Source organism: Martes martes (genome assembly GCF_963455335.1).
Source record: "Martes martes genome assembly, chromosome: 5".
In the NCBI taxonomy this organism is placed as follows: domain Eukaryota; kingdom Metazoa; phylum Chordata; class Mammalia; order Carnivora; family Mustelidae; genus Martes; species Martes martes.
The window spans coordinates 72,138,100-72,165,003 of record NC_137892.1 but is presented as its reverse complement, the minus strand read 5'-3'; the positions used below and the strand labels follow the sequence as shown (position 1 = coordinate 72,165,003).

Sequence of the window (26,904 nt, the reverse complement as noted above, 5' to 3'; positions counted from 1 at the left end):
ATTTCAGATTTCAGAGGATGAATATTTATTGGATATATTGTGGGAATTATGGCAAAGGTTTTGATCTCAGGGTCATGAGTTCAAGCCCCATGTTGGGTGTAGAGGTTACAAAAAATAATAATAATAATAAATTTTTAAAAAGAAACAGGGATAGAGATTACTGGAGTTAGATGTTTTAGGGAATGGAGAGACTGGTAAATAGTTATCAATTTCTTTTTCTGACTTTGTACTCCATAAATAACAGATGATTAGTTTTCTTATAACATCTGTGTTGAAATATAATTCACATACGATAAAATTCACCCATTTTAAAGTGTACAATTAATGCATTTTAATATATTTATAGAATTTTGCAGTTATTAACATAGTTAATTTTAGAATTATTTCAAGGGTGATTTGTTGTTTGTTTGCTATAAAGATTTTATTTATTTATTTGAGAGAGAGAGAACATAAGCAGGGGCAGCATCAAAAGGAGAGGGAGAGGGAACCTGGGTGGCTCAGTGGGTTAAAGCCTCTGCTTTCAGCTCAGGTCATGTCCCAGGGTCCTGGGATCGAGTCCCGCATCGGGCTCTCTGCTCAGCAGGGAGCCTGCTTCCTCCTCTCTCTCTCGGCCTGCCTCTCTGCCTACTTGTGATCTCTGTCTGTCAAATAAATAAATAAAATCTTTAAAAAAAAAAAAAAAAGGAGAGGGAGAAGCAGACTCTGCAGAGCAGAGAGCCCAACACGGGGCTCAATCCCAGGACCCTGGGATCATGATCTGAGCCAAAGGGAGGCATTTAACCGTATGGGCCACCCAGGCACTCCAGGGTGATTAGTTTTGAAAAGCCTCTAAATAATTCTGTTATGTCCATCTAAGTTGACTGCTTTCCCCTTTCTCACGTACTCCTCATCTCCTAAGACATCAGTGGGTTAAGAGCATGACCATGTCATTTACATTTTATATCTGTTGAATTATCCATGACTGTGGAAAGATTTGTTATAAAAGAATCAAAAATAGATGGATACTACCAGAAGGTCAGTAGATAATTAGGAAAGGAGAGAATGGTAGAGGCACAATTGAATATCCCGCAAAAGAACAGGCATTTACACTTAAAGAGATACAAGTGATGATCTCACAGTATTTGTAAGCTCTGAATCTACCCCCTAACCCAGGGTTTATGAGCTATGGGAGAATAAGCACCCCTGCATTTGAGAAGACTTAAGGAGAGCACTGTGTTTGGAGAAGGGATAGATCTACCATTTCTGTTATCTGAGGAGATAAGGAAAGTTTTCAGTGAAGATGTTTGAGATGCAGGGCAGTTTGTTTACCAAGAAAAATTGAGAGGCATGGAGGAAATGTTTGACTGGGAGTAAGATTATAGGATGGAACTAGCTAGCTGCAAATTTTTCACAAAAGTCTAAAGATTTAATTGGTAGGGTGGCAGGTGAGAGAGAGATTGGGTAGTTCCCTCCCTATTTAGAGTTGACTAAGGCTTGGATTGGTAGGATTTTAAGTTAATATGATGGCAAAAGTTATTAGTTATGTTAAGAATAAATTGAAATCACTTTATAACCAGTTAGGAAGAAGTCTTAAGAAAAAAAGAGGTCCAAAATAATGGATTTATAGTTTCACCACTGAGTAACTTGTGGTATCATTAAGGGAGACAGGAGACAGGGAGAAGAGAGAAACAGGTTACAACTTTGTGTTTGTTTTAAGTACTCTCTTTTCAGCTAGAATTAATCTGCAGATAACTGGACTAAACCTTCTAAATTATTTCCTTAAAAGCCTCTTTCCAAAGGGGAAGGATAACATAAAGGGGGCACAATAATGTAAAATGGAAAGGTTTATTTTATAGCTTTATTAAATCACTGTGATAAGTAATTATTGGACTGTGGATATACTTGGTATAGGAAATGTTTTTAAATTGTATTGATAACCAGTGATAATTGCAATACAGCATGGGTTTTGTTTTACACTAAAAACTAAATGGTTGTATGTTTGTTTTTTAAAGATTCTTACAAGTTTCAAATCAGTGCCTAAAAGTTTTTTTATGTATATATAAGCTTGCTTGTGTAATCTACACATTGGTACTTTATAGAAAAAATGGTGAGTACTTATTCAGAAGAATTGCTGGATATGTATTTGCTTTAGGATTATTGAAAATTAAACATTTATTTTCTTTCCCTAGTCCAAACCCCTGATACCTCTTCAAAAAGAGACTGATTCAGAGACCCAGAAAATGGTGCTTACTAACTACATGTTCCCTCAGCAGCCGAGGACTGAGGATGGTAGGAACTTAAAAATTTCTTTATTTTTAAAAATTATAATATTAACAAATCACAGCATAGGTGTGAAGTGAATTTTAAGTCTCATAGACTCTTACTAGATTGAAGGGAATTTGGAGAATTAGTCGATAAATTTCTGAAAATGAGAAAATAATTCAGTATCTCAGGAATGTAGATAGTTGAACTTAGAGGTACATGTATACCATATGCTTCCTTAAGTGATTCCTTGAAATTAAACAGTCAGCTTCATCTATAATAGGACTCTCTTTTCTTTAGCTAAATGTTAGGAATACATGTCAGGTGTTATGTAATTAAAAATATTTAACCAGGAAATATTTTGTTCACTTCTTTTGTTGTATACTAAATACCACCCTTGGATCTGTATACAGATAAGGATATTTGTAGAAGTCTGAGTAAAAGGTTATTTCTAAGTTCTTATGTTTTGCCTAGAAAAGGGAATATATAGGCTTTACTGTTGGCCACACATGTTTTTCAACAGTTTTGGTATGAAAGCCTTTTAGATTAAGGAGCAAATTGTTTTTAATACATGTTGTTATGTGTCTGTGTGTGATGTATGTTTTATGTTACACCTAAAAATAGAATAGTTATGTGTATATTTTTCTGAAACCAGTGAAAATCTTCATGGCCCAAAGTTATTTATAAATTAACTCTTAATAAATAAAAACACTGCAGAAAATATATTCTTGAGTTTCAGTTTCCTTATCTTGGAATACTGATAATAGTATCTGTTTTGCAGGGTTTCTGTACAGATGAGAACCACTAGGTGTAAAGTGCTTAGCACAATGACAGAATCAAATTAGCTGTTATTATTCTTACATTGTTTTGGCAGGCTTAGCAAACAGTTTTGAAATACTTACTGAGATTAAAGACTAAAATCATTTAACTCTGTTCCATTATTGGTGATAGAGAATTCATTTATCTGTGCTAATTATTTCTTATTCTTTGCAAAGAGAAATAAAAAACTTGCTTTGATAAGTTATCATTTCATGGGAATTATTTAATGAGGTTGGATTTGGGTGAAGCAAAACTATTGAGCTTTTGAATTAAATTAAAAGTTAAGACTTTTGAGAAATCAGATGTGAATAGCCTCTTTCATTGAGGATCTATAATTAATGCTTAGAGAATAGGTTTGTAACCACAATTCCTTTTTCATGTATTTAAATAAACCCCCAGTTTCCATATTTAGCAATATAGTTTGGAAATGTATTCATAACAAAATGTAGTATACTTCATTTTAGGTAGTGTTGAAGTGTTGTTTAATAATGCAAGTACTATATATATACTCATTAGAAGTTAAGAAGTTCAGGGGCACCTGGCTGGCTTATTCGGTAGAATTTGTGACTCTTGATCTCAGGGTCAGGAATTCAAGACCCTTGTTGGGTGTAGAGATTACCAAAGGAAAAAAAAAAAAAAAAAGAAATTAGGAAGTTCAAAGTAGATATACCAACTCTGGCTTATGCCCCTATTTGTGCATTGTGGGGAATTATAATGAATGTTTGGATACATCAGTAGGTGTTTTTTTCTTTGTTTGCCATAGTCACTGGGACTTATGTCTCTATTTTCCACTTCATCTCTGAAGGTGATTTCTAATAGAATTACAATCAGCTACATAATATATTCCAATAGTTCTTCTTTGATGTGGGAAGATAGAATGGTAATAGTTAAAATATTTGTGAGGAAAGAGAATGAATTTTTATTGTAGAGAAGAGACTTTAATGTCCTGTTGCATGGGTTAGCAAGTTATTTAAGTAAAGAACCATTTAGTAAATATTATAGGTTTCATAGACTATACTTTTCTGTTCTAGCTACTTGATGCCGTCTTTTTCATGCAAAAACAGTCACAGACAATATGTAAACAAATGAGCGTAGGTGTGTTCTAATAAAATTTTATTTGTGGGCAGAGAAATTTAGGTTTCATGTAATTTTCATGTGTCATGAAATAATTTTTTGGGTTTTGGGTTTTTGCTGCAACATTTAAAAATTTTAAAACTGTCCGTAGGTTGTAAGCTATACAAAAACAGAAAGTGGGCCAGATTTAATAGCTTTTTGTCCCTGTCCTAAAGGCATATTGGGAAAATTTGTTCTTATTCTCATTTTGCTGCATTTATTTCAGAAAAATAATAAAAATTGGTAATTATTAGAAATCCGATACAGGGACGCCTGGATGGCTCAGTCGATTAACTGTCTGCCTTCAGCTCTGGTCATGACCCCAGAGTCCTGGGATCAAGGCCCACATCAGGCTCCTTGCTCAGCAGGGAGCCTGCTTCTCCCTCTGCCTGCCTCTTCCCCTCCTTGTGCATGCTCTCTCTCCTCTCTCTCTCTGACAAATAAATAAATAAAATCTTAAAAAAGAAAAAAAAGAAATCCAATACAGATAACATTTTGAAGGAACATTATCGGACAAAATTACTCTATCCTTTGTGATAGAACCAAAGTCTCCAAAGGACGTATTTAATCTTTGATAATTTTATTATATTAATGTATTATTACTGTTTTGTCTACCTGCTTTTGTTACTGCCATATAGAGACTTCAGAATGTTATTTTCCTTTCATTTTAACTAACACTAAAATAACCAAACATGATTCCCACAATGACTAAAACTAGACAAAGGCATATGTATTTTTTATTTGAATAATGGACTAAACTGTTGTGGGGTTTTTTTGTTTTGTTTTGTTTTAATTTTATTTATTTATTTGAGAGAGAAAGTGAGTGAGCATGAGCAGGATGAAGGGCAAAGGGAGAAGCTGAGCAGGGAGCCCAGTGTGGGGCTTGATCCCTGGACTCGCGGATCGTGACCTGAGCCAAAGGCAGATGCTTAACTGACTGAGCCACCCAGGCATCCCTGAACTAAACTGTTAAATATGCATCTGTGAGAGACCATTGAAGGCCCTTCTAGGAAACAATCAGATAAATATATTCCGTCATAATACTTTTTGTTCCAATAAGTGATTGGCACACTGTGGCCCATGGGCCATATCTAGCCTATTACCTGTTTTTGTGTGACCCACAAGCTAAGAATAGTTTTTTACAGGTGAATATTTACATCAGTTTGATGATAGTCAGTACCAGTTAAGCAATATGTTACTCCAACAGTGAGAACTTTAGTCTTCTCATTTACTATATAACAAAAAATTTTAAAATTTTAGTATATTTTAAATTTTTTTTAAAGATTTTATTTATTTATTTGACAGAGAGATCACAAATAGGCAGAGAGGCAGGCAGAGAGGGGAGGGGGAAGCAGGCCCCCCACCGAGCAGAGAGCCCGATGAGGGGCTCGATCCCAGGACCCCGGGATCATGACCTGAGCTAAAGGCAGAGGCTTTAACCCACTGAGGCACCCAGGCGCCCCAAAAATTTTAGTATATTTTAAATTTGTCAGTAATCTTTGGAAATTTGATTTCTCTCATAAGTACCTACTGTAATATCCTTGATTTTGTCTCTTGGTTCACAAAGCTTAACATATTTATTATCTAACCATTTACAGAAAAAGTTTGGTGACTCCTGCTCAGAACTGTTCTACTCATGGATATACTCATGCCTTGATCTCTCTTACTGTCTTCTCTTTTCATGATTCAGATTTACCTGGCCTCCTATCATTTCTGTCATTTTGATTTATTCTGTTTGTTTCTAAAACAGGTCTTAGTTCAGGTAAGAAATGTATTTGTGATACAAAGAGTAGAAGTAGCAAAATAAAATCTTGGCCTTCGAATTTTTGGTATGAGAGATGTATTTTAGAGAAGAGTCTTAAAAGGAAAAGTCTGAGATACATTTATAGTATGCTGAGTGTTTTGCCCCAATAATGGGACCGTGATTAAAGGAGTGAGACTGATACAAAGCGAAGGTCAAGCAAAGCTTTATATTTCGCACCAAGCATCAAGAATCAAGCTGAGTGGCCAGGGCCGTGCCTCTTACAGAGAGGGCGACCCCGCTCTCCTTTACGGACTAGCTTTTAAGGGCAAAGGCCATGCGGTTGGGCCTGGCCACACACAGGTGGCCAATGAAATTGTAACACACAGAGAAAGCTGCACAGTGATGCTAGGTGACCAGTTGAATTACAATTTACCCTATAGTAGACATTTGACCCAGCCTATCACCTTGGTTAGGATTGGCGCCCAAAAGGCTCCCAAAGGGCGGGGCCCATACTCCTTGGTAGCTAGGGAGACAGTATGCAACCCCTCCCACTGATCGGATGTCTCTCCTGGCCTGACCCACCCTTGTATTTGAGCTTTGTTACCTGAGGCTGGTTTCCGGGACTTGTTTTTAAGTAAGTCCCCTGGGGGAAGGGGAGCAGGGACAGTTTAAGGGTTAAACAATGTTATTGTCTTAACCTTGATGGAAGCCTCCGGCTAAATAGATCCTTACATTGAGTCCTTAGGGTGCCTGGCTGGCTCAGTCAGAAGAGCATGTGACTCTTGATTTCAGGGTCGTGAGTTTGAGCCCCACCTTGGATGTAGAGATTACTTAAATAAATAAAACTTAGAAAAAATAATATTCTGAGTCCTCTTAGAGTTTACATGTTTCTCAAAGTATTTCACTATAGGTATTATTACAAAGAAAACACCGTAACATACTGCACTTAAAAAAAATACTGAATCAGAAACTACACTGACATGGCCAGGTGGGTGAATTCTTTTTCAAATGCAAGGAAAACTTCTTCCTTTATCATAGTACCTCAAAGTAATAAACAAGTCAGAAAATACAGTGTTCTTGGCTTGGAGTTTTATACAGTTTAAGGAGAATAGATACTTGGTTCACATTTAATTCATTCCATTTTTATTTAGCACCAATATGCCAAGCAGTGGGTTAGATCTAAGTATTTAATGATAAAAATCCTTGCTTCAAGACGCTCATGTTCTGTGGTGCCTGGCTGGCTCACTCGGTAGAGCATGTGACTCTTGACCTCAGGGTTGTGAGTTCAAGGCCTACATTGCGTGTAGAGATTAGTTAGAATCTTAAAAAAAAAAAAAAAAAAAAGCTCACCTTCTAAAGGGGAATAATGATGGATAAGTTTGAAATAGAAAGCATGGTATTTGGGGCCTATTAGAGGAATCAGTGTTAAATGGGAAACAACATCCATGTAACAATTTGTAGCTGGGGAAAACTGATTGTTGCAGGGGTCAGGGAGTTTTCAGTCTGAGTGTTTTGATGGCATTTCTTTATTCATTGAAGTCAAAGAGAAAACTTCCTCCAGAGGTCGGGGGTAGGGCCCTTGAAGACAGTGATTTGTAGTAGGAGAAAAGACTGACTGGAAATAAATAGGATTCCTGGGCAGCACTGAAGGTAGAGCAAAGATGAAGGAATACCATACATTTGTAAAGGTTCTAAAAAACAGGGTGATGTCACTTTTCTCTGATAGAAGTGAGCGGTCCAGAGCAAAGAAGTTAGGTGGTTGAAGTAGCACATCATGGGTTTTGTTGGAAAGGTATAAACTGAGAAAGGGGCAGGAAATTTGAAAGTGGTTAAAATAATGTATCATTAAACCAAAGCTGAATAGAAAAGAAAGTAAAACCTAGAGTGGATTTACAGGAAGAGTAAGAAATGAGAGTAAGGAACTCAAAGTGTACCAGCAATAATAAGGAAGGGAATGCTTTGAAAGAATGAGTGTAGTGGTCAAGGAAGAGGAAGGTTTTACAGAAGCTTACATCTTGAGTGTGACCAGGGTTATGAATCACATTGGTGAAATATAGATGGACATTGAAATTGAGAAGATTGAGACCTGTGAAATTGTAGTGGTGTAGAGGGGGATAATCAAACATTGTTACCGTTCTTGATATTGGCAGGTTTTAGGTAGAGAGAAAGGCTGTTAGACAAATACTAGAGTCTCCAGTGAATATGCCAGGGTTATCAGGTCTAGTGGCATCTAAAATGCAGAGAAAGTAGTAGTATTACTTGATATCCTGAATCTCAAAAAGATGTGAGATTTATACTAAAGCGTAGAAAGTATAGACGATCAGAAGTTGTCAAGAATGAGGGTCATGGTACAAGTTACTTCCCTTGGAGTTCTGAAAAAATTCTGGTATAAGATTGCTTTGGCTTGATATAAAAACTCTTTTAAGAGATTTCTCAGATAGTCTGGTGATTGAAATTATTGCTTAAGATGGGAGAGGAATTTTTTGAATTGTGGAAATAGGCTTTGTTGCAAACTGCTTGGCTCTGCTTGCCTTTCCGAGTATACCACAAAAGTCAATAGGGATTCCTAGGAATTTGAACTATGTTCCACAAATAAAAACAAACTTTATAATTCATTAACTATTAATGCCACAAAGTTATTTTTAAAAAAATTTTTCTTGAGCCAAGTATTGAAAACAAGAAAAGCTGAAGATAAAAACTCAATTCTTTTTGTTCATATTTGGTTTTGTGATGTCCTTTGTTTGGATATGATATTACAGAATGGTAAGAATCCCATAATAAGGACTAAAAATTAATGATAATGATGCTACTTTTGGCTAAATATTCAAATTGACCACATACGGGTATTCTAGGAATTTTTTTTTTTAACTAATTTTGGGTGCTTTTACTCCCTTTTGTTTTGAGTGAGTGGAGTCATTTTCTTTTAGAGGACAGAAAACAGTTGTGATTTTATCTTGTATTGCACAAACTTCTGTATGGTGAGATATAATAGTCAAGTGGATTAATTTTTAAGCCTTAGATTTTTTTACTTGCCTAGAAAGCAAAAAAAAATATAACAGTTGTTGACTCTTTACCTTCAATATTATATTGCATAGCAGGATATGTAGTGTTACATTTATGTTAGATTTTCAATTTTCCTTACATTTTAATATAAAAAATATCACTTTATTTATTAGTACTTTATTTGCTTAGTAAAGCTGTATATAAAGTATAATGTATAATGCAAAGATGTAATTGCAAGGCATCAGGGTAATCTTTTTTTAACCAAAGTAACTCGCTTTGTCTTTATCTCCTCATCCCCCATATATGATGAACAATATCAGAATAGGGACGATTATTCTGAATGCAAAAACTTGGATGAAATAATTTATGTATTGCCATGTCATATGTGTGCTGCTGCTGAAGGAGGCACAATTACCATGCTGCTTTTTGTAGGGAACTGCACAAAATCACGTACCTACTTAGAGTTGTAATTGTTAGATTCTTTTCAGGAACCCTTCTGGTAATAGGACAAATTAGCTTAAGGGAAGAAAAGATACATGATTAATACTGTTAAAGAAATATTACAGTTACAGTAGCATTGAATGCTGCCGGCATTGATCAGTCTTGACTTATCTTAATGTTTATAACTCAAAATTATGAGCAAGTAATGGTTTTTCATAATTACAGCAAAATATAGTAGTTTTTTTGTTTTTTGTTTGTTTTTCTTTAGTTATGTTCATATCAGATAATGAAAGTTTTAATCCTTCATTGTGGGAGGAACAGAGGAAACAGCGGGCTCAAGTAGCATTTGATTGTGATGAAGACAAAGATGAAAGGGAGGCGCCTCCCAGGGTGAGTCCTGTTCTCCCTTCAGGTTTTAAACAGGTCCACTGATACTTATTTGGTGCTGTTTACCTTACTTTACTATTTCAGGAGATACAGAGGATTATTGGTTTCATTCCTTGCCCTCAAGGCACTTGAAGTCTTATTGATCCCATACATATGTCCTGTGAAAGAATTTAAGAACAGTGTAAAACTATGTGATTTTAAGCCAAATTTCATAATATAAAAATAAGAGAAAAACACATAATTGCTTTCCCTCTTCCCATTCTTTAATGATTTATTATTTATATTCTAGGGATCAAGAACTCTGTTATGAACATGTTTTTCTTTATGGGTTTGAGAATCTGTGTTGCAGTGACAAAAGTAGTAAATAATTTATTTCCAAATTACTTGTGGATATAATTATTTTGCCCTTATATAAACTAGCTGAATCCCAGAAAAATGGCAATTAGACTGACTTTGGAAGTATTTGGTTCCTGCCATATAAGACAGTATATAAATGTAGGCATTTTATATGTGTCTGGAAAAATACCTAGCTAGAAAACATACCTGTTTCAAAGCCAAGTGATAGTGTTGGCAATATCCACACCATAAATCTTAAAACGGAATACATATTAGTCTGCTTTAAAAAAAAGCTTTCAAAGTATTAGTTAAATCTGTAACTGTGAAATCTTTCACTATTGATAAAACCATACTTCTTTTCTGTCTAAAAATGCTTTCAGGGGGCGCTTAGGTGGCTCAGTTAGTTAAGCGGCTGGCTTTGACTCAGGTCACGATCCTGGAGTCCCAGGATCAAGTCCTGCGTCAGACTCCCTGCTCGACAGGGAGTCTGCTTCTCCCTCTGACCCTCCCCATTCTCATTCTCTCTCTCTCTTTCTCTGTGTGTGTGTCTCTCTCTGTCTCTGTCTCTCTCTCTCAAATAAATAAAATCTTAAATAAAATAAAATTATTTCAGTGGCCTATCATCTGTGTTTAAAGTTACCCCCAGGAGCCAGATAACCAATGCAATTAAAATGGGTTATAGTTAAATTTTGAGGTTGATGTTAGAAATATTTATCCATATTTCAAATTTTACTTATTTTATTTCTCTAGGAGGGAAATTTGAAGAGATATCCAACACCATACCCAGATGAGCTTAAGAATATGGTCAAAACTGTTCAAACCATTGTACATAGACTAAAAGATGAAGAGACCTGTGAAGATTCTGGAAAAGAACTGAAACCACATGAAGATCAGCAAGTTGTAAATAATGATGTGGGTGTGAAGGTTAGAAAACTGAATTTAAAAGAATTGACTAAAACTTATTTCAAGCTTTTTTAAAACTTTGAAAGAATAATCGATATAATGGTCCTTTTTGTATATACGATGATGTCCTCCCAAATTTAGGGTATTGTTCTCACCACCTGAAGTAAAAGCTGGAATAATCGGCAAACTCTCTGATTGCTATTATTACTCTTCAGTATGGTTACAGACTTTCCATGTGGGCAGGATAACATCATCATAGGTTTTAAAAAAAATCTTGCCTGAACCAAGGATAAGATAAGGAATGTCAGAAAATTCATTGTTACAGAAATACTTTTTTACCCATGTTAATATTGATCCACTCTACCCAATTCTAATTTTAAATGTAATTGCCATGACAGACTATTTCCTTGGGATGTTTCAGAAATGTACAACGATCCTTAAAGTGTGTGTTCCTTTCATGGAATTTGTTCCCCCACATTATATTACAGAAACGCTTTTCTTATGTTGCTAGAGTTACTATACATTCCACAATCAGCAGAAAACAGTCTAACCAGCCTGAGTTTGAGCCTACTGAGCTAAGTGACTCACTCATGAATGCCAGCTTTGCCGCTTACGAAGTGAAATGTAGCCTCAGCTAAATTATAAAGTTTAATGTGGTTCATGAACCTTTGGGGGCCACCTGCTCCCCAAATGAGCATATATGGTCTAAATAAATACATGCCATGCACACACACGCGCGCACACACACACACACACACTCTAAATATATATATTTCGTAATCTCTGCACCTAATATGGGGCTTGAACCCATGATCCTAATATTAGGACTCACAAACTCTTCCTATGGAACAAAACAGGCACCCTACTTTTAAATTCTTATCTGAACTATAGTACAAAAATAGATACAGAGCTTTAAGGAATATGGATTCTTTGTTTTCTTTGACGTAGACTTCAGAAAGTACCACTCCAGTAAGAATCAAAGCTGATGAAAGAGAAAAGTATATGATAGGAAACTCTTTACAGAAGACCAGTGAATCTGAAGCTGAGATTAGTCCTGGGAGTCTACCGGTGACTACAAATATGAAAGCCTCTGAGAACTTGAAGCATATTGTTAATCACGACGATGTTTTTGAGGTACTGCATTGTGATTATTCTCTGGAACAGTTGTAACAACTTTTAAGAATTTAGCATTTCATTATTCCTAACTAAAGATAAAAAACTGTTAATCAAAAGCAGAAAATACACTACCTCATTTGAGAAATTTCATGGTATTTGTTATTGTATTACTCATTTATCACTTCAAACTTAAAATTTTATAACCTGTATTGCATTCACATTTGCTATGTAAATTATATTGTGGTAGTTCTATTCTAATTCTTTAAAATACGTCATCTCAATTGAGAAGGTTGCCATAGGTATATAGTTCAGTTATTTCACTTATTTAAGCATTTATCATTGATTGTGAAATATTTTTTTCTTTGAATGTCTAACACTTTTTCTAAAGTTACAGTATAGTTAGCATACAGTGTTCTATTAGTTTCAGGTATATAATATAGTGATTTAACAATTCTATACATTACTCAGTACTCCTCAAGAGCACTCTTAAATGCCATCACCTATTTCACCCATTCCTCCACCCTCCTCCCATCTGGTAACTTTGTTCTCTTTAGTTCAGAGTCTGATTCTTAGTTTGTCTCTTTCTTTCTTTGTTCATTTGTTTTGTTTCTTGAATTCCAAATACAAATGAAATCATACAGTATTTGTCTTTTTCTGACTGACTTTTTTCATTTAGCATTATACTCTCTAGAGCCATCCATGTTGTTCCAAATGGTAAGATTTCATTGTTTTTGATGGCTGTGTAATATTCCAGTATATCTAGCTGTCTATAGCAACATAGATGGATGGACACACACACACACATCCCACATCTTTATGCGTTCCTTATCAATGGACACTGCTTCCATATTTTGACTATTGTAATCGATTCTGCCATAAACATCAGGGTGCATATATCTTTTCAAAATAGTGTTTTCAGGGACGCCTGGGTGGCTCAGTTGGTTAAGCGGCTGCCTTCGGCTCAGGTCATGATCCCAGCGTCCTGGGATCGAGTCCCACATCGGGCTCCTTGCTCCACAGGGAGCCTGCTTCTCCCTCTGCCACTCTGTCTGCCTGTGCTCACTCTCTCTCTCTCTCTGACAAATAAATAAATAAAATCTTTAAAAAAAAAACAAAACAAAAACAAAACAAAATAGTGTTTTCATATTCTTTGGGTAAATACCCAGTAGTAGAATTACTGGATCATATGGTAATTCTATTTTTTATTTTTTTGAGGAACCTCCACACTGTTTTTTCCACAGTGACTGTACCAGTTTGCATTCCCACCACCAGTGCAGGATGATTCCTTTTCTCCATATCCTCACCAACACTGTTGTTTCTTGTTTTTTATTTTAGCCATTCTGACAGTTGTGAGGAAATACTTCATTGTGATTTTTTATTTGCATTGCCTTGATAATGAGTGATGTTGAGATCCTTTTCATGTGTCTGTTGGCCCTCTCTGTGTCTTCTTTGGAGAAATGTCTGTTCATGTTTTCTGCCCATTTTTTAATTTAGATTATTTGTTTTTTGAGTATTGAGTTTTACAAGTTTTTTATTTATTTTGGATACTAACCCTTTATCAGATGTCTCATTTGCAAGTATCTTCTCCCATTCAATAAGTTGTCTTTTAGTTTTATTAATTGGTTCCTTTGCTGTGGAGAAGTTTTCTTATTTCGATGTAGTCTCAATGGTTTATTTTTGCTTTTGTTTCCCTTGCCTTTGGACACACATCTAGAAAAATGTTCTGGGGCACCTGGCTGGCTCAGTTGGAAGAGCGTGCAAGTTTTGATCTCAAGTTTTTGAGTTTGAGCCCCACAGTGGGTGGAAAGAGTATGTAAAAATAAAATCTTGAAAAAGAAAGAAAAATGTTCCTGTGGCCAATGTCAGAGAAATTACTGCCTGTGCTCTCTTCTAGGATTTTTATGGTTTCAGGTCCCACATTTAGGTTCTCAATCCATTTTGAGTTTATTTTTGTGTATGTTGTTAGAAGGTGGTCCAGTTTCATTGTTTCGCATGTTGCTCTCCAGTTTTCCTAACACCATTTGTTAAAAAGACATTCTTTTTCCCATTGGATATTCTTTCCTGCTTTGTTGAAGATGAATTGACCCAGGTGATCATAGATTTATTTCTGGGCTCTGTTCTGTTCCACTGATCAATGTTTCTGTTTTTGTGCCAGTACTATACTGTTTTGATTACTATACCTTTGTGTAGTATATCTTGAAATCTTTGATTTTGCTACCTCCAGTTTTGTTCTTTCTTTGTTTTGTTTTAAGTAGGCTCCATGCCTAACGTGGGGCTTGAGCTCATGTCCCTCAGATCAAGTTGCATGCTTTACCAGCTGAGCCAACCAAACACCTCCCCTCATTCTTCTTTTTCAAGATTGTTTTGACTATTTCAGGTCTTTGGGGTTCCATACAAATTTTAGGGTTATTCTAGTTCTATGAAAATTGCTGTTGGTATTTCAATATGATTACATTAAATCTGTACATTGATTTTGGGTAGTATGGCCTTTTTAACAATATTTGTTCTTCCATTCGATGCACATGGGGTATCTTTCCATTTGTTTGTGTCATCTTCAGTTTCTTCTCTCAGTGTTTTAGCTTTTAGAGTTAACCTCCTTGGTTAAGTTTATACCTAAATTTTTTTTTAAGATTTATTTTTATTTTTATTTTTATTTATTTGACACAGAGAGATCACAGATAGGCAGAGAGGCAGGCAGACAGAGAGAGGGAAGCAGGCTCCCCGCTGAGCAAGAGCCCGATGTAGTGCTCCATCCTAGGACCCTGAGACCAGGACCCGCGAGCCAAAGGCAGAAGCTTAACCCTCTGAGCCACCCAGGCACCCCCCTAGATATTATTTTTGATACAGTTGTAAATAGGATTGTTTTCTTAGTTTTTCTTTCTGCTACTTCATTTTTAGTGTATAGAAATGCAGTGGATTTCTGTATATCGATTTTTGTATCCTGTGACTTTCTGTATTCATTTATCGGTTTTAGTATTTTTTTGGTGGAATCTGAGACTTTCTTTTAAGAGTTTCTTCTAGTGGATCAATAAAAGCTGTAACTTTTTTTTTTAAACAGCTTTTTTGAGGTATAGATCACATACTATATAATTCACCCATTTAAATAAAGGTTGTACCCTTTATTCAGTGGCTACTGATACACTAAAAGTTGTTCAGCCTTCACTGCAGTTACTTTTCTAACATTTTTGTTACCCAAAAAAGAAAGCCAGTACTTCTTAGCCATCTCCCCACAACCTCTCCATCCCCTTGAGCCCTAGCATCTTATGTACTGATTATCTGCCTCTATAGATTTGACCATTGATACATACTCCATTGTATCAATAATGATGGACATTTTGGTTATTTCCACATTTTAACTATAGTGTGTAATGCCACTGTGAATGCTTGCATACAAGTTTTTGTGTCAGTAAATATTTTCTCTTTTTTTCTTGGATATATACCTAAGAGTAAAACTTTCGAATCATACAGTGACTCTGTTTACCTGTTTGAGAAAATGCCAGAGTTTTCCAGAAGTAGCTGCACCTTTTTTTTTTCTTTTTTTGCATTCCTCTCATACACTGCTGGAGATAATGTAAAATGGTAAAGCTCTAACTTTGCAAAATGAAATTCTGAAGTGTTTTTGATTTATAGCTATATTGCCCATTGTGTATCCACTAGTTGTAAGTGGTTATTTAAATTAAGTAAATAAAGGCAAGAACTATGTTTCTTAGTTTTACTAGTCTACATTACAGGTGATCAGTAGCTATGTCCGGCTAGTTAGTGGTTACCATGTTGAACTGCACAGACCGGTTATTTCTATCATTATAGAAAGTTCTTTTGCAGAGCACTGGTATATAGAAAAGGTGATATTATGGGTTCATAGTAGCATCTTTATTCCTGAAAAATTTAAATGCATTCAAAGCTTATCATCTGTCTTCAAGATTATCCATTAAGCTAGTATTCACTTACTAGAAAGAAATCTCATGGCTTGTGAATGTACTTTAAATGGATTACATTATTCCATATACTTAGCATATACATTGGACTTAATACAACATAGTTTGTGAAAAGGCTATTAGGTTTGTCCCAGTGAATTTAATACTTTATTTTGTATGATTTCTATGCGTAAGGCACTGTGTTTGAGCTATGGTGGCAGAATAGATATATGGATGTATAGATACAATCAAGGTTAGACGGTGCTGAGTGTATAAGAAAAGTACTAAGTGATAAAAATATTAAGTGCTACATAAATTTAGAAAAGAGATATTTTCTAGCTAGGAACAACCATGGATGCTTTAGGGTGAAGGAGCCGTTTAATTTGTACATTGTAATATTTCATCTAGCAGAAATGGGAGAACTGAATAAAATATGGAAGGAATAATGACAGCAAAAGGGTGGTACTTGAGAAATGTAGAAAAGAATATGTTCCATCTACCTGAGTGTAGGTAGAATGGGGTTGGGGTGGTAGAATGAAACAAAATTAGTAGAGTAGTTTGGCTCCTGATGATGAGGCTCTGGAAAGCCATGCTAAAAAGTTTGGAGTTAGTGTTCTGTAGTCTTTGAGGAGCCACTGAAGGCCTTTTAGCAGAGCAGTACTTGTGATAGAGCTACGTATTAGAGTTCTCTGGCAACAGCTACTGAATTTCCCCATTTCAGGGCTTTATTTATATAAATACTCTCTATAATAATACTAGAAAATGTGGACTGGAACTTAGTTTTAAGAATGTAGGAGATTTAGTATGAAATATCCCTGACTATAAGGAGTGAAGAGAGAATAGTCACACAACTATGCTTGAATAGGATGATGCCATTAACTGAACTTGGGTGTTAAGAGAACAAGGAGCCTTGGAAGGACTAGGTTGTTTGTGAATATGTGGATTTTAACACTTAACAGGACCATCCATTAGACATACTCAGTAGGTCATTGGAAATGTGTATCTTTAGCTCAGAAGAGAAATGAAAGCTAGATTATAAATTGAAGAATTACCTACATTAAACATAACTATTGAAGAAAATGCAGTCCAAAGGGAAAGAGTGGGGAAGGACAAAATAAGAGCTAACTGCAGGAACATTAGTTGACTTGAGCACAGGAGAAAGAAAGGTGGGAGGAAAGGTAGGAGGCCATAGCTCCAATATGCCAGATGTAGTATCGGAGGAAGTCTGCTCAGCAGTTGAAAGTACTGTCTTTATCAAAATTGGGACAGACCATTTGCCCTTCCTTCTCCTGTTCTCTCATTCTTTGTGCATTAATTCTACCATTAGGTTCTGTTCATTCCTAAATTTCTGTCAGATTCCTTTTTTCTTTATCAGCCATCACTGCCATTGCCTAAAGATAATTTTTTTTCCTTTAGAACTGTTAGGATAACCAGGTCCCTTTCTGCTGCTATCTCTTCCCATGCATTTATTTTTTTTAAGATTTTTTATTTATGTGTTTTCTGTATATTATGTATTTGACACAGAGAGAGATAGTAGGAGGAGTGGGAGAGGGAGAAGCAGGCTTCCCGCAGAGCAGGGAACCTGATGCAGGGCTTGATCCCAGAACCCTGGGATCATGACCTGAGCCGAAGGTAGACACTTACCGACTGAGCCACCACGCGCCCCTTTCCATGCATTCTTAATATCAGAGTTACTGTTTTGAAAGATAACCTGATATGAACTCCTGGCTTGGCAACTTCCAGTAGTGACCAGCACGTACTTGAGTCCATACTCAGAACATAACCTTTCCCTCTTCAGTCCAACCTAACTTTTCTGTCTCCTGCCAGTTATCTGACCTCCAGCTACATGGAGGTGACATACCTTCTCTTATTTCTATGCTTTCATTTGTGCAGAATGTCATTCCTCTCTTACCTCACCCCTCACTTCTCTTCCTTCCCTCTTTACTTTCTCTTCCTGTTCTACTAATTAGAAATGTCTTTCCATTGTAGTACAGTCCTGAACAGGGTTTGGCAAACTATGGCCTTTGGCCCATGTCTGGCCCACTGCCTGTCATTATATGGCTTGAAAGCTAAGAACAGCTTTTACATTATTTTTAAAAAGATTTTATTCATTTGTTTGAAAGACAGGTCACAAGTAGGCAGAGAGGCAGGCAGAGAGAGAGAGGGGGGAAGCAGGCTCCCCGCTGAGCAGAGAGCCCGATGTGGGGCTTGATCCCAGGACCCTGAGATCATGACCTGAGCCGAAGGCAGAGACTTAACCCACTGAGCCACCCAGGCGCCCCCAGCTTTTACATTAAGTATTGAATAAAAATCAACAGAAGAAGACACTTTCATGACATGCGAAAAATTAGATGAAATTCAATTTTCCTGGCACATAGCCACAGGCATTTGTTTACATATTGTCTGTAGCTACTTGAGTGCCACTGTGGCAGAGTTGAATGGTTGAAACAGAGACTTAAGGGCCTCAAAGTGTAACATATTTATGATCTGACTTTTTTACTGAGATAGTTTTCTGACCCTGGTCCATAGCTTTATTATGTCACCTATGAGTAACCGGAAGTCTTAGTACTTTTAACAGAACGATGTTTAAGAGTTTTTATTTTCATCATATTATTTATTTATTTTCATCATTTGGAATAATAAATCTGCAAAAGCTCTGTTTTTTATATACAGTATTTGCAGTGTTAAAATATTTCTATAAATAGGGGCACCTGGGTGGCTCAGTGGGTTAAAGCCTCTGCCTTCAGCTCAGTGGGTTAAAGCCTCTGCCTTCGGCTCAGGTCATGGGATCGAGCCCCGCATCGGGCTCTCTGCTCTGCGGGAGCCTGCTTCCTCCTCTCTCTCTGCCTGCCTCTCTGCCTAGTTGTGATTTCTATCTATCAAATAAATAAAATATTTAAATATATATATATATATATATATGTCTATATATATATATATATTTCTATAAATAATTGTTCACCACCAAGTCCTTTTGTTCACTACCCCCTTTCACTTAATCATTCAGTGGCAGATAATCTGGGACTTTTGTTGAATATTAGAGAAAAATTCATGGAGAATAATAAAAAATTCTATCTTCAAATTGGTCAAAAGTTGCCATTAGCTCTTTTTAGTGGAAGAACTCAGTCCTTCTGACTCCTTGCAACTTGATAATCTTGGAGGGAATAAATGTGAGAATTAGGAAGAGACTTTTGGTTTGAATACCTCTAAACTGAGTTTTTCAATGACAGAGATTGTGTTTTATTCATTTTTATTTCTCTTAACACTTGGCAGAGTACCAGCACATATTAATCATTAATATACTTGAATTAAGACCTACCATGAAGTATTATTCCATAGCCACATTGACATATTATTAATAATTGCCATAGTTTTATTTCCATATCTTGAAAAACTTAAATTATATACTAGTTTTAGTTGCTGTTACCATAAAAAAGGTTTTTCATCCATGTTCTAAGTATTCTTTTCTCTTTGAAGTTCTTATGACTTAATATATATTCATTTAAAGAAACCAAAGTTTATTTAAATACTTTCTTCTTTCTTTAAATTAGGAATCTGAAGAACTTTCTTCTGATGAAGAGATGAAAATGGCAGAGATGCGACCACCATTAATTGAAAGCTCTATTAACCAGCCAAAAGTGGTAGCTCTTAGTAATAACAAAAAAGGTTAGATGTTGAAAGCACTAGGAATAGAAATGGGCTGAATTTATCAAATTTATAATTTTTTAAAATAAATTTCATTAAATGTCATTGTATTATTTAGAACAGTTTTTTGAAACAATTTTTAAAATATGCCTTCCTAAAAGGTCTGTTCTTTATCCCTCTTGTTTTTTAAAGAAGACCCCTATTAGATATTTTCTCTTCCCTCATGCAAGGTTATATATGAGGGCGTGGGCTTTATTGACAGAAAAGCCTGTGTTGTGATTCTGTTTTTGCTGCTTATTTGTTGGGTAGTCCTTGAGCTGCTTAATTTTATGCATATGAACTTATCTAACTTGACATACATTGAGGCTAATGAAGGAGTTTGTGAGTATCAAATGTGCTAGATTATTCAGTGTACTCAGATCTAGCACAGTACCTGATGTAGAATAGATGCTTGTCATTTTATCTGTCCTGGAACTCTTTTTAAACCATCCTCACACCCCTTCCATTTTTTTCTTGTAATAGAATCTCAGACTCTTCTTGGACATGAAAGGGAACTTGAAGGATATCTATCCCTTCCTTTCACCTTTTCTTCACTCCTCCCCCCAGTGCCCGAACATGTCTATATTATCTCTACCAAATATTCATCCAGTCTTTGCCTTTATGGCATTAATGAAACTTACGTCAAGGTGCCTCTAGATAGTTTGGTTTTCATAATAATAGTGCTAGTGATATGTGTTTGAGTACTTACTAGTTCCTGCTTACTGTGCTAAATATTTTGCATGTTACTATCTAACTGCACAAGGAAGTTGAAGAAGAGGAATAATATCTAGGAAAGAAAGGAATAATAACTGGGAAAGAAAGCCATCTTGCTTAACAGTATTTTAAAAATTAAGACTCCAGCGCCCAGATACCTTAAAGTTGAGTATAGAAAGCCCCATGTGCTATTATTGCCAACTGTAAAGAAAATCCAGACTACTCAAACTGTGCCCCTAAGACATTTGGAGCAGAAAAAATATCTTTAATTCATATAATCTCCTTTGACTCTCTCTGTATATACTATTTCTGTGATGTGGGTAAAATTGCATTAAAAACAGTCTTCAGGGTTGTAAAGATACTAAATTATTGCATTTTTTCATTTTGTTTTTAAGTAAGCTTTTTTCCCAGCCTGGAGCTTAAACTGATGACCCTGAGATCAAGAGTTATATGCCCCACTGACTGAGCTAGCCAAGTGCCCCAAGTTATTATCTTTTTTATCATTACTTTAAAAAATATAATACTTTCTGATAGTACCTGCCTATAATGGCATATGAATATTGTCTATTTCTGATTATATAAAAAACAAAAGCCATCTCATATATTGATCATTTTTTAATATGTAATTCTTTGAAATGGTTTAAAAATAGCAGAAGAGAGCTCACCTTGTGAACTTTATTGATTTCTTTGGTGTTTTTTTTAATTGACTGTATTGCCCATTCTTATTTTCAGAATAGATGAAAACAACTCCATACTTACATGAAATAATTTCTTCCCCAGATAAATTTACAAATCTAGGCTGTGAACTACACTGTTTATTCTTTGTTATTATGACTTTTTGAAGTTGTGAATGAGGAGGTGCCTGGCTGGCCCAGTCGATAGAGTATGCAACTCTTGATCTCTAGGTTGTGAATTCAAGCCCCACGTTGGGTGTAGGTCCTACTGAAAAAAATATTGTGAATGAGTGGAAGAGCCTTATTCACTAAAATTAATTGATGGCCTTAGAAAAACTTTGTATAATATAATCTTGTCAGTAGTTAAAAGTGAATCAAATTCTGGATAATCTTAACATAGATTATATTTGTCAAAAACTTAAAGGTATCATGAGTTTTAAATTATTTAATCTTTGTGTATATTAGGACTGAATTTTCAGAAGTGCTTTTATTTATCTTCTAATCCATAGAATTCTTTATATATTGAACCAGGACAATATAAATGTCATTTGTCATTACTGCAAAGTATTAAATGCAAATCCTTAGTGACTTTATCAACAGCGTAAGTTTTTTTGTTTCAGATGATACAAAGGATACAGATTCATTATCGGATGAAGTTACACACAATAGCAATCAGAATAACAGCAACTGTTCTTCTCCATCTCGGATGTCTGATTCAGTTTCTCTTAACACTGATAGTAGTCAAGATACCTCACTCTGCTCTCCAATGAAACAAACTCATATTGGTATTAATTCCAAAATCAGGTTTGTGAACATCTTAATAGAATAATTTATTTATACAATAGAGGTAATAAGCCAAATAAATATATATGACTAAAACCAGTTTTTACAAATTAATATTATAGAAGTAGTTCAGGTAGTATATGATTTCTTCCCCATTTTATCATTACTTATTTAGGTTTGCTACGTTTCCATTTGTAATAGTTTTTTAAGTGGGGAAGAAAAAGAGTGTTTGGCTGCATCAGTTGGAATACCATGTGACTTTTGATTTTGAGGTCATGGATTCAAGCCTCATATGGGGTGTAGAGATTACTAAAAAAATAAAATTTTTTAAAAATGGGGAAGAAAGAATTTAAAATATTCTAATTCTCTTCATTTAAAAATTGGACACTGTAACAGTATTTTTAGATATTAAAACATAAACAGCTTGTTTAGAGTAATTCAAGTTGAAATGGGTATTTTTTAGATACTCATTTTTAAGATTTTTATTTATTTATTTGACAGAGAGCGAGATCACAAGTAGGCAGAGGGGCAGGCAGAGAGTGAGAAGCAGGCTTCCCACTGAGCAGAGAGCCTGATGTGGGCCTTGATCCCAGGACCCTGAGACCATGACCTGAGCCAAACACAGAGGCTTAACCCACTGAGCCACCCAGGCACCCTGTTACTCATTTTTGAAGAGTGCCATTAAAGGGCATTCAGTACTTTTAACTACTTCTGTATCTTTGAATTAGTCCCAAATTTGTAGGTCAGACTCTAAACAAGACTTAATTCCTATAGGCTAAAATTAGCTGAAGTTTAAAACAACTGTTATTTGGGCTTTCAAAATACTTGGCTATCAAAATAAGATGTGTTGTTTCACCTTCATGTTAATGTATCAGCTAGGTGCTTATTAGAAAGATTTGGGTTACTACTGAACCCAACGCTTACTGTACGGATAACTTTTTAGAGTAAAATGGTTCTTAAATTCCAGACACAGTTAAGTCAAATTTTGTTTGTGCTGATTTGTGTTGTTGTAGAAGGAAGATGAATTTTATGTCACAAAGTAAGTTTAGCTATTACATACTTAAGATTAATTATTTCTGCCCTCTGAATCTGAGGCTAAGACCTAGTGTGGTAGTAGAATAATTGTTATAACCTCTTAGATGTTAAGATAATGATTAATTTTTGAAGTAATGTTTCCAGTATTTTGTTGAGAAATAGTTTAGTATTTTATAAATCATGTTTTTTGGGTAATGAAATAAAGGGTATCAAAGGGATATATCCACAACTTTGTTGTATTTCTGTAATGAATATAGTCTGTTACCTAATGGGAAGATCAATCCAAGGATTGATCTAAGGAATATTTTAACAAATATTCTAAGGAATATTTGTTAAAAAAAAAATCCTAAGGAATATTTGTTAACATAACTTGAATATTTATGCAAGAGGGCACAAATGTGTTTTCATATTTGTGTGAAGTATAAGTAAGTTTATTTCCACCAAGCAGAAATAAAACGTTTTCTGTAATTTTAAAATAGCACATTTATAAATATTTGCCAAATACAATAAAATTACTTAGAAGAGTGATTAGATTTAGTTTTGCTTTTGATCTTCAGATTTTTTTGTCTGCATTGTTTAGTTTTATTTTTTTAAATCACCATACAATAAAACTGACTTTTTATTGAGTTCTGTAAGTTTTTTTTGTTTTTTTTTTTAGTATAACCTACTTTCTTTTTTTTTTTTTTTTTAAGATTTTATTTATTTATTTGACAGGGTCCTGGGATCGAGCCCCGCATTGGGCTCTCTACTCAGCAGGGAGCCTGCTTTTCTCATTCTCTCTCTCTTTCTCTCTCTCTGCCTACTTGTGATCCTTGTCAAATAAATAAATAAAATCTTTAAAAAAAAGAAAAAGAAACTGAGCTTTATGATGTTTGTGATAAAATTATCTTTGTTTTAGACAAGAAGATGAAAATTTTAACAGCCTTTTACAAAACGGAGATATTTTAAATCATTCAACAGAAGAAAAATTCCAGCTTCATGATAAAAAAGACATTAACTTACCTGAATATGATTTGAATATTGAAGAGCGATTGGTTCTTATTGAGAAAAGTGTTGACTCAGCAGCCACATCTGATGAATCTCACAAACTAGACCATATCAATATGAATCTTAATAAACTTGTAAGTAATGATACATTTCAACCAGAGATAGTGGAAAGATCAAAGACACAGGATATAGTGCTTGGAACAGACTTTTTAAGCATTAATGCTAAAGGAGAAGCTGAGCCCTTGGAAAATGGAAATAAGTGTCCTAATCTGGAATGTGTAAATAAGATAAATGGACATTCTGAGGAAACTCCACAGTCTGCTAGGAGGACTGAACCACATGACACTGATTCTTCTATTGATATGGGTGTTTCCAGAAGCACTGAAGATCTCTCTCCTCAGAGAAGTGGGCCAATTGGATCTGTTGTGAAATCTCATAGTATAACTAATATGGAGACTGGAGGGTTAAAAATCTATGACATTCTTAGTGATAATGGACCACAGCAGCCAAGTGCAACAATTAAAGTAACATCTACTGTTGATGGAAAAAATATTGTCAGGAGCAAGTCTGCTACACTTTTGTATGATCAGCCATTGCAAGTATTTACTGGTTCTTCTTCATCTACTGATTTAATATCAGGTACAAAGGCAGTTTTCAAGTTTGATTCAAATCATAATCCTGAAGAGCCAAATATAATAAGAAGCCCCACAGTAAGTGGCCCACAACCTATGCCTCAGATGTACGGTCCTCCTCAGTATAACATCCAGTACAGTAGCAGTGCTGCCGTTAAGGACACTCTGTGGCACACCAAACAGAATCCCCAAATAGATCATGTCGGTTTTCCTCCTCAGCGCCTTCCTAGATCAGAGAGCACAGAAAGTCATAGTTATGCTAAACATTCTGCCAATATGAATTTCTCTAACCATAACAATGTTCGAGCTAATACTGGATACCATTTACATCAGAGGGTTGGTCCAGGAAGACACGGGGAAATGTGGGCCATCTCACCAAACGACCGACTCATTCCTGGAGCAACTCGAACTACGATTCAGCGACAAAGTAGTGTTTCCTCTACAGCTTCTGTAAATCTTGGTGAATCAGGTCCCACAAGGCGGGCCCAGATTCCTGAAGGAGATTATTTATCATACAGAGAGTTACATTCAGTGGGAAGAACTCCAGTGATGTCAGGATCACAGAGACCTCTTTCTGCACGAACATATAGCATCGATGGTCCAAATACATCAAGGCCTCAGAGTGCTCGACCCTCCATTAGTGAAATACCAGAGAGAACTATGTCCGTTAGTGATTTTAATTATTCACGGACTAGTCCTTCAAAAAGACCGAATGCAAGGGTTGGTTCTGAGCATTCTTTATTAGATCCTCCAGGAAAAAGTAAAGTTCCTCATGATTGGAGAGAACAAGTACTACGACACATCGAGGCCAAAAAGTTAGAAAAGGTAATTAAATATGAATTTTTTATTTTCCTTTCTATAAATTTATTTTTCTTAAAAATATTTGGTATTCTTTGTTTCTTAAGGTGAAACAAGATACTCTGAATTACTGAATATATACTTATATTTGAGGATTTTATTCTTGGTACTTACAACAGAGTTCAAGTTTAGACTTAGCCAGACTCAAAACAACTGAGATGGTAGGATATGCTTCTTTTCTGTTTCTTACTCCCCAGTGTTTTCTGATAAGCTGAAATTCATTTCATATGTTTAGTGTATATCTTTTTTAGACTGTGCCATACATACTGTAAATAATACATGCATCTACATGTGTACCTCTGTTTAGCATTTTCTGATCTCCTGCTCATATCTATTAATAATTATTGGTTATGTAACTATGTGTACGAAATAGTAGTCTTACTATATAATTAGCAGAATAACAAGAAATATCCTAAATGTAAATATTTTATCTGAGATTTTTTTTCCCAGTCAATGTTTTAAGACTAACACTGTCACTGACACAGATGGCTTCTGGCATGGCATTTACTCTTGACTTTGCTGAACTGCATTTCTGACCTATCTAAACTCAGGTGTCTTTGGCTCTAATGAAGTTTGGAAATCATTGGTAAAATAACTTAAGATCATGTTTAGCTTATATTGTTCATAAAAACAGCTAAATGTATACAACCTCAATTAGTCATTTAAAAAACTTCCTTAGGTCCGGTTTTTCAAAAATGAATGCCTAAAATACGATTAGTACCAGGTATCAATTCACATGAACCTCTGCTTATAATTGTTAGCTCTTTTCAATACTCTCACCTTAAAATAGCTAAACATCTACTGGCCTTGAATCATACTCATCCATTTTGTCTCAGCTGTAGCTGTACTTATTATTGAGGCTCTTCGAACTTGTGTGCTTTTTCTAAGGAATTTGGAAATTACTTTCTTTTTTTTTTTGAAGATTTTATTAATTTATTTGACAGAGATCACAAGCAGGCAGAGAGGTAGGCAGAGAGAGGGGGGAAGCAGGCTCCCCCCGCTGAGCAGAGAGCCCGACTAGGGGCTTGATCCCAGGACCCTGGGATCACGACCTGAGCCGAAGGCAGAGGCTTTAACCCACTGTGCTACCCAGGTGCCCCAAGAATTTGGGAATTTCTTAAGCAAAGGAGTACCATAGCTGTTTTGTAAATAAACTCCTGGAGTTACTATGGAACTAGAAGGAGGAAGGGCTATAGGTTTCTTTTGTTTTGCTTTGCTTTGTTTTGAAGAGAAGGAAGAGGCTATAGTTAAGTTGATTAAAAATAAGAAATGTATTGATGGAATTGAGACAAAGGCAAGAATTCAAGAGACAGTTTCGAAACAGTTTCAAAACAGACTCTAGAATAGTTTACTTGTGATTGGAATATTCCTCTAATAAGTGTCTGAGGAAAAAGAATTAAGCTTGAGTGGTACCTTGAATAACTGTTTGTTGGGAATGCCAACATAGAGAATGAACAGCAGATTTGGTGAAGAGATGAGTTTGGTTATCATTATATTCTGTGTAGTTGATATCTCAGGTG

General features: G+C 35.5%; 1 protein-coding gene across 8 annotated transcripts in view; it reads left to right on the top strand.

The window, feature by feature from the left end:
* The window catches only part of ERBIN (erbb2 interacting protein), a 136,423-nt gene that overhangs the window by 96,962 nt on the left and 12,557 nt on the right, over nt 1-26,904 (top strand). For 6 of the 8 annotated variants that reach the window (XM_080804234.1, XM_080804231.1, XM_080804233.1 and 3 more), the window contains exons 15-21: nt 2,169-2,268; nt 9,630-9,751; nt 10,835-11,008; nt 11,936-12,121; nt 19,569-19,683; nt 21,710-21,893; nt 23,806-25,351. In XM_080804234.1, coding sequence (XP_080660360.1) covers nt 2,169-2,268; nt 9,630-9,751; nt 10,835-11,008; nt 11,936-12,121; nt 19,569-19,683; nt 21,710-21,893; nt 23,806-25,351 — 2,427 coding nt within the window. The remainder of the gene's footprint in view (nt 1-2,168; nt 2,269-9,629; nt 9,752-10,834; nt 11,009-11,935; nt 12,122-19,568; nt 19,684-21,709; nt 21,894-23,805; nt 25,352-26,904) is intronic. The other 2 variants (XM_080804235.1, XM_080804232.1) reach the window with 1 other exon arrangement.